The sequence below is a fragment of the Poecilia latipinna genome, unplaced genomic scaffold (genome assembly GCF_001443285.1).
Source record: "Poecilia latipinna isolate Pla-1442-1.1 unplaced genomic scaffold, P_latipinna-1.0 Scaffold5427, whole genome shotgun sequence".
Taxonomy (NCBI): Eukaryota; Metazoa; Chordata; class Actinopteri; order Cyprinodontiformes; family Poeciliidae; genus Poecilia; species Poecilia latipinna.
The window spans coordinates 1-8,755 of NW_015118043.1; the positions used below are offsets into that span (position 1 = coordinate 1).

The 8,755-nt window shown below is 37.3% G+C and overlaps 1 protein-coding gene across 1 annotated transcript; it reads right to left on the reverse strand.

Annotated features, from left to right (window-relative positions):
- Positions 1-92: 92 nt before the first annotated feature.
- On the reverse strand, positions 93-8,113 carry LOC106943534 (uncharacterized; the record flags this gene model as incomplete). The annotated part of the gene is made up of 22 exons (XM_015026841.1): positions 7,927-8,113; positions 7,677-7,742; positions 6,436-6,501; positions 4,929-4,970; positions 4,506-4,541; positions 4,361-4,414; positions 3,411-4,277; positions 3,234-3,335; positions 3,008-3,130; positions 2,512-2,571; positions 1,823-1,882; positions 1,677-1,712; positions 1,531-1,593; positions 1,406-1,456; positions 1,263-1,331; positions 1,110-1,175; positions 937-1,026; positions 754-813; positions 587-640; positions 420-485; positions 290-343; positions 93-193 (listed from the first exon to the last, which is right to left on the reverse strand). Coding segments are annotated over exons 1-22 (2,207 nt in total), but the record flags the coding sequence as incomplete, so codon positions are not given.
- Positions 8,114-8,755: the final 642 nt, after the last annotated feature.

An 8,755-nucleotide genomic window follows, 5' to 3' on the forward strand; every position in this document is an offset into this window, starting at 1 on the left:
CACTGCAAGAACTGTAAACTGTGGAAAACTGACTAAATGTATCAAACTATGCTGTCTCAAGTCAGCATCCTATCTACAGTCGTATCAGATACAGTTTGTGCAGGTTGTTGTTGTTGAAACTGAAATAGCTCTCTACCTGGAGGTTGTCACGAGGTGTGTAGCCATGTGCTCCAAATTCTTCAACAGATTTGTCCTGTGAGGGTGAAAACATCCCAAACATGTTCAGACATCCTCATTCCACAAACATGGCATTCACAAACAGTTAACCAGCCACAAGTCCCCGTTGTACCTTTGAGCCCTTGCGAGACGTATAACCATGAGCTCCTTTTGGTTCACCGTGTGGCTGTAGAAAACAAAGAAGTTGAAATGAGGTGGGGTTTTTCCATTTTGTTTTAATTTGAGAAGTATCAGATGTTTACCTTTTCTAATGATATGGCAAATCCTCTTTGTGGCACAAACTTGATTTTCACCTTGCTATTCCTCCTCTGGAGGAAAACAGATTAGGTTTAGAATGAAAGGCACAGCAGGTTCTATTTTCATGTGATCAGAAATGTGTTTCTGAGTAACGAGGGAAAAATCTAACAACCTGCCGATGGCCACCTTTCTCCCCATCTTCATAATCTTCGTCCAACACTGAGTCCTGAGAAATAGTTCAAGTTTATACATTAATACATTTAAATATGAATCCATGTTGGGTTGAAAACCTGACCTGCTGCTTTTCCACATTTAACTTGAAGAATGGAGGTTGCTTACCGCCGACTGTCGACGTACAATGGTGTTTTGCCTCTTGCTGCTTTTCTTATGGTCACCGTCCTGTTGGAGAGGATTCAAGAACTCCCTCATACATTCAAACATCACTTTGCTTTTAAAGAAGAATTGTAAGGAAAGCTGGAGTTAAATCTCTTAGAAAATCTCCTGCAATCTTCTTTAAGCTACCTTTGAAGGTGAATACTTGTCGCTGTACGTAGAGGAAGCATCGGAGGCTCTCCGAAACAGGTGACTGACTTTGGCCTTTGTAGATTTTTTCTAGAGGCATTAAGTATGTTATAAGATAAATTTGTCAACCGTATTTATAGCCAGACTTTTCACTGTTGGAAAACAAAACATACTTTATAGTCCAAACTATAATGATCTTCATCATCTCCTGTAGAAATATAGTCATTGGAACCAAACTCCTGCAAAACAAAAGCCAAATAACCTGCATAAAGACCTGCTAGTATAAAACAACAACTGCTGGTTTTACAACATGTGACGATCTCTACCTTGGGAGTTTTTTGTCGGCTGGGCAGCATGTTGCTCTTTCCCTCCATGGAATCATCTGAATACTTGTCCTGCATTGTCAATGTTACCATTTTAGTAAAACAAGGCAAAACAATTAAACATTTCTTTATTAGATCAGATTTACCTTTGAGCTTCTTCTGGACAGCAGTGACATTCGCAGTTTCCTGTCCTTTTTCTGGAAAATGTTCAGAGTTTAGCTGAAGCTGCAGGTAGAGCAGGAGAACATGCAGGAAGGAGGAGAGGTTCTACCTTAACGTAACCAAAGGTACCATCAGGATCTTCACTGCTTCCTCCATCTGACTCCATCTTGGCCTAAAAACAGGCAGCAGTCTTCAGCTGATTTTCTATGACTTAAAAATCAGCAAAGTTTAACAGAGGAAACTGAACTGACTGACCTTCATCGACTCTCTTCGTAGCTTAAATGTTCCAGACTTTGAGAAGTCAGACAAAAGAACAAGTTAAAATTCAAAGTTTCAAGGAATTAAATTTGACCCCGTTGTAAAAGACAAATAAAGAAAAACATTTAGATTTGTTTTCTTACTGGCTTAAAATCTGGATCCAGCTCAGGACTGTCCTCAGGCCAATCCTCCACACAGTGTTCCTGATTTTTAGAGGGGAAAAATGTTTACATTTTGCTTCAACTTCATAAAACAGATCAGCACATATTTCTTTCAAAGCGATTTATTTATTCATTGGCATCAGATTTTTTTTCTGGTAGGACACTTGTGAAAAAGCTCTATGGTCACATTCATACAGCCTCTGATTTGATTCTGTGACCGACACGGTGGAGATGTCAAAGATCGGCCCAAACAATCAGAAACTGATTATGTCACAAAAGTTATGATGCTTTTTTAAATGTCAAAAGAGGCTTTCATTGCATTACAGCACAGGAGAGTGATTAAAAAACACATGTGAGTATGCCCGTAAAACATTCAGGTTTTAAGGGCATACTCACATTTATCATCATGCACATAGTTCAGACTTTAACCCTTGGCACAAAAACTAAGAATAAATCTGGCTTTTAACTTTTTTTGCTTTTGCTGTTGTACCGTCACCCTACTGACCTCTGACCCCCAAACCTAGGTATCAAGCGTGTCTCAAACATGAGATTAAATTTTTCCAATCTAAACAGAGCATCATATCTTTCATTCTGATCAAAATCTGCACAACATGTAACAGACTGAAAATTTCAGCTTTACAGTTGGAAACATTTTTCTAGGTGAAACTCACCTGTCCAATCAGGAGGACATCCTCAAACACAAAGTTATCAGGTTCCAATGGTTTGCTCTCCTGTAAAACAAATATATTAAACATCCATGTTGAACAATTTTCTATCTGGTATAAAAAACAAACAAACAAAAAAAAATTAGAAAAAAAATGAGATGAGCACTCAAATTAAATATCAATAAGAAGCAGAAGATAACTTTGCATGGCTACATTTCTACTGCCCAGACATGATTGACAAGTCTGCCACTGGTTTATGAAAGAAGTTACAATATACACTAAAAACTGCATTCACTATGAGAAAGAAAAAGAAAAAAAAACAGTCCCAGAGTTAGGCAGACATTAGTCACAAATTATATGCAGAGATGTAGATTGCTGGTTTTCTCTTCAATTTTGGTTTTGCAGTTCTTTCTCTGTATAAAAACAGAAAATACAGATTCTATGTCTGTCTAACAATAGAGATATCCCATTTGAACACCACATTACAAATCACACTTCATACCGGTTTCTTTGGTTTGTGGGGAAGGACTGGTTTAGGAAGAGGTTTGAGGACTGGTTTAGGTGGAGGTTTTGGCGGTTCTGGCTTAGCAGTGTGCGCTTCAGGTACTTCTGGTTCCAGTTTAGTCTAAGAGTTTAGAGGAGAGAAGGAGTTTATACAGTCACAAGTGTCCTCATTGATGGAGTTCAACACAAAACATCAGAAAATCATCTGCGTGTTTGAGGCTTACAGAGTGTGCTGGGGGTGGAGGTCTCTCTGGTGCTGGTGGCTTCTCTGCTTTGGGGCGTCGAGTTCGAGGAACGGGTCTCGGTGGCCGTTTGAAAGTTTGCACCTGTACAACGTATGAAGTGACTTTATAGAAACCTTAAAGTGTTTAGTCTTGTCGTTTGGAATAAGAGTTACATACGTGAGTGATGTCAGCTGGAGAAATGCTGGGCGAGGAGGACAAACTGCTGGCCTGGCTGAAGGAGGTTGGCTCAAGAAATTCCTCTTTGCTTCCCTGAGGCGTCGTGAAAAGATCTCTTGGTTTGATCTGAGGCTTTCGTGGAACAGCTGGAGGAACTTTTGGTGGAGTTTTCTTTACTAGACCTGTTGACTCTGGTGTGTCTAACTTGAACTCAGATGGGCGATTGGTTAAAGGAGAAGAGGACATTGTCTTGGAGGGAGTTGGACCAAAAGGATCATCCAAACTGGGAACGTTGAATAAATTCCTTGGGAGCGGACTTGGGAATGGATCCACCGGATTTGTAGGCAATGAAAATACGTCAAACCCTTCCTTAAAAGACTTGTTACCGTCTGTGTTGGGTGCATTGTCTTGGGTGTCATTCACTTGGAAGAGGTCCTCACCGTTCCTTGAAAACAAATCTGCTTCTGAGGCCAAAGTTTTATAAAATGGGTTTGGTGCCACGGCTTGTGGAGAGCGGCTCAAATCGTTCCCTTTGTTAGATGAGCCAAACAAAGCATTCACGTCATCTGTGACAATGTCTGAGCCATTTCTCTGTATGGGTTTAGAGAACTTTTGTGTTTGAACCAAATCATGAAAATCCTCATTGGCAGTGCCATTGAGCCTCAGAGAGGACAGTCTGAAGAGCTCGTCCTTAGGGTCATACCTCTGAGGCACGTTAACACATTCAGACAACATAGCTCCGTTTTCCGTGGCTTTAATTCCATAACCAAGTTCCTGAGGTGAGCCTAGGAATTTCATAGTGGGTACAGAGATGGAATCGTCTGCTTGTACTGAAGCCTCCATTCCATTAATGTTGCTAGTTGATTCCTAATGGCAGAACACAACTTCATTTGGAATGTGTTCAGTAAAAGTCAATGTTATCAATAAGCAGAGATCTGTAACATACATACCTTGTAATATGGATAAAAAGGGTTCTCTGTGATCAAATCTGCAGAGTTTTCATTCTATTTGGAGTAACAAGAATTCAATATTAATAAATAAATAAAACCTAGTTAAAGCTGCACAGCTGCGAGAAACAGTCATTCAAAAACAAACCTGAAGGCTTGACGGAAAGTCTTCTTGGACTCCATTCTGAAAAATGACAAAAACTATGAGTCCTGCTTTTGCATCATGAATCATCAATTTAAACCGTGACAGGAACCAGTGCCTAGTGTGTCTAAGTGTTTAAGTGTCTAGTCAATTTGCACGCAATCACAACAAGAATGACGTTACTGAACAGAACTTTCTAGTCAGACAACAATGTGACAGAGACACACCTACAACTGAAGCTTTAAAGACAAAAAAACTTCTAGGTAGATAGCAAAACCAAACAGGAGCACAAATCAACCAGTTCCATACCAGGTCATTATCCTCAGCCGTTCTATTGATCTAAAACAGCTACTTATGGTGCTTAAACTGTAACATTATCAAGGATAAGCACATCCAGGGATCAACTTTTTTTTTTTTTTTTTATCTCACCTGTTCAAAGTGCTGGTTGTCCGTATCTGACCACTCACCTCTCTGTGGAGCAAAAGTTACAGATATCAACAAACATCCATGGGTGGGAAGAAAGGAAAGAAGCATGCTGCTTTTGTTGCGTGATGAAAACATGGAATGTAGCAGCACCTGATGGAGGTCATTTCTTTTTTAAAAACTTCTTCCTGCTAGAACTACTCTAAAAATTTCCACAGTAGCTTCTGATTTGTCGACATCCTTTTTCTGGTATTCAAAGGAAATAACACCCCAGACAATAAAGATAGGAATTTCATAGTGGGTACAGCAAGACAAATTTCAAACAGAAACAAAACTACGAATAAAGAGGATGATTGAGGGGTCCTGCTAGCTTGTAAGGGCTGGCAACAAAAGTGAGCCACTGGCAAAAAAAAAAAAAAAAAACTACGTCCTCCAGCCATTTGGTGACACATTTGTATTCACCGAGGGTAGACGAATAACAAAATTAGCCAACTAGCTAGCAAGGGTGTATTAGCAGCTAGTTACCAACCAAATTTAAGACCTGTGATTGGCATGTTTAAGGCCACATTACAGTTTGGTTTATTTTAATTTCAGATACGTGAATTCAACACTTCCACAGAGTTGTCTTAAACTCCAAATCCCAGCATGCAACCACTTGTGTTTTACCATCTATGGAGGATTAATTTAGTTTTAAGTATTTCTTATACTTTTTTATAATAATGTTGTAGTTTTCTTTGTTTTGTATACTTTTGTTCTTAGCCAAAGAAACTGAGTTCCTATCATTATTTAACAACCTGTTTAGCTTCAAGAAGAACAGGAAATTTTCATTTAAGATCACCAAAAAGTTTATTTCTGGACACTTAAATGAGGTTTTTTCTTGAAACTAAGGGATTCGTTCCTCAGTTTACTTGAGATGTGAGCTGTCAGTGGGTCACTACACCTCCCTGACTACTCTGAAGAAGAAAAATAAAATAAATTTTATCCCACCTCCTCTTAAATTAAGCCAAAATTATCAGCTCTCCATCATCACACTACAGTTTCAGTGCATTATAGCCAAACATTAACACTTTAACCTGGTTTGTCCAAAAAAAAAAAAAAAATGTTCCAAAATGTGTTCAGGCGTCACTTTTCAAAACCCAAGACAAACAGGTCAAATCCCTCAGGCCATTTTAAACTACACTTCTCCTAAAAGTTTTGTAATTCATAATAACATTTAACCTTTGACCTGAAAATGTTAAAATGCAGCTCGCAGGTTTTCACGCTTTCTGAGCACAAACCTACCATACAAAGACTAAAATGTCAACCATTTCCAAAGTATGAAGACTGATTCTGATATACCTGGAGACGTTTATCCTCTTGGCTCATGATTATAGAAAGAGAGAACTTTGCTGCTAATTGTTGTTTAAAGCTAAAGAAGCTGAAATGTTTCTCAGTTTTTAAGTTTCTAAGTCAACAAAGTTCACATGCACCTCAGTAATTCCAATTTTGATTGTATATTTGTGCAACCACTTACACTGTAGTGATGATTAGGGGAGCCACGAGAAGCCATTTTCAGCATATTTTGTAGAGTTGCAACATTCTGCAGAGACAAACCATTGCTTCACTGATAATGCATACATTTAGCTTCCCTCATGATTAAATCAGACATGTTAAACTATGGTAAGGGTGTACAAATTGGTTATTTTTACGATTCAACTTGCAAACATAAATATCAGCAAAGATCAGAAAATCAGTATTTGATACACTGCCAGCTTTTCCAAGTTTCCCCACCTTCAAAAAAATGAAGAAGAGTAAAAATAAAGTATCAAAATAATAATAATAATAATAATAATAAATAGTAAATCTGACTGTAGGATTTTTGAACGATTAATTTTTCACGTTTATATAAATGTTCGTTTCCAAAAATAGTTCGACCGGCTTGTGATTTGGCATGCTCTAAAACAGAACGGAAACAATGCTAAAAACAAAACGAACGTCAAGAACCTGAAAAACTAGACTGCAGAACTGAAACTGTGACATGAAAATACCCAAAATCTTGTAAACAGAAGACTGCATTCAAGCATCTTACACTGAATTGCTGTTGTTGTCTTTAGCATATTTATGGGGGAATTTAAAGAAGAAATCAACTAAAGTTCACAGTGAATTGACTGGTGATATTTCTGCAACGCCAAGTCTGTGATTTTAGTCTCTTTTAGACAATGGGATAGAGAAAGTTTGGAAATGCAGACATCATTCTACAATCTACTTATTCCAAACTGCAAAGAAACATGTAATTATCCAACCACGAACCAAAAATATAATACTCTACAACATGGAGAATTCTGTTCTATGCAAATAAATGAGACATCTGTTCATATGTACAGTCATAACGTAGTAAATTCAGAAACTTTAATATTCAATACACCTGCTATTTTACAGAGGAACTTGCTTTCATTGCTGATGTCAGAGATTAGAAGCATTGTTTTCAATGCGAAGGAATTCACAAACAGTTGCCATGACAATCTGGGTTTGGCATTACAGTTTGTCAGGAGAAATGATACAGACAATGATACCTAGAGTGCTACCAGTGCAAGGAAAAAAAAAAAAATCAGCATTGCCCATCTGAAAATTTAAGTTTTTCCTGCGCAGTAATTTTCCAAAATATGATACAGGTAAAATACAATATTTTAGAAAACGGTGGAATTACTTAATGTCATACTTTGGAACCAACATTTTACACATAAAACCATATTTGTAGCAGAAAACAAGACTCACAGGTCGACTCCCGAGTGAAGTTGGTGCTGCTGCTCCTCCATGTTCAACCACTTCAACACCATTTTCCTTTATTGATTTTTTAAAATAAAACAAAAAAGCACAATTACAAATTAAATGTAAGTGAAAAATGCCCGTTTTCCTAAAGAAGCTAAGCTTTTCACAAATATGAATCAGTTTACCAGTAACACAGCCTATTTTTTTCTTTTTCCCAATAGATATTTTAATTAAAAAAAAGAAAAAGAAAACTTACCACAGCCGTTTCTCCTCTCATGTTCTTCCTGAACTTATTTTAACACAATATGTTTGTTCCCAGAACATAATATTTTCCCACAGTTGTGCGTTATTCCACGAAAAAACAGAATCCTCTTGTATTAACACACATCACTGCCTTCCGCACCGCTTTGGTTTTTAATTGCCTCTCTGCTGGAAGCACCTGCTCCAAGGTGGATGTACGAAGCAATTAAACTTCCGGTTGCTAGGTTTTTCAAAATAAAATTCTTCTGGAATTTCCTCACCCTAAAAATGCGGTTTCGTTTTAACAGGAAATATATTTACTGTTAACTAGGTTTGTTTTGCTGAAAAGTATGACGGAATAAAACGTGAACTTTTACCGCAAATCACAATTTATTATAAATCATGAAACAAGAGGCATTGTTGAGAAGATATTTGGCTAACACATATTAGCTTTGTTAATGAACTATCAAGGTTCAATGTGAAGTACAAAATATTTTGTGGTTGAATTTGACTCCAAACAATGTGTATGGTTTCTCATAACTGAAACTCATTAAAATGATAATAGATACTTTTTAGGTGGCTTTTCCGGATGGACACAATTTATGTGCCCTATTCATAGAAGAAAAATTTTACTATTGCAGCTTACAGAACGTTAATATTCAGGTATATACATGAACAGGTATTAATGCAGGTGTGGTTGTACAACCCCTAGACGGTGGATACATGTTGTAAAAAAAAAAAGTACTATAACATTATAATTTTTAGATACTAAAGTATTATCGATTCAGAAAAATCCAAAAATATTATAACTAACCTCTTATAGACTTATATTTATATAAATACAA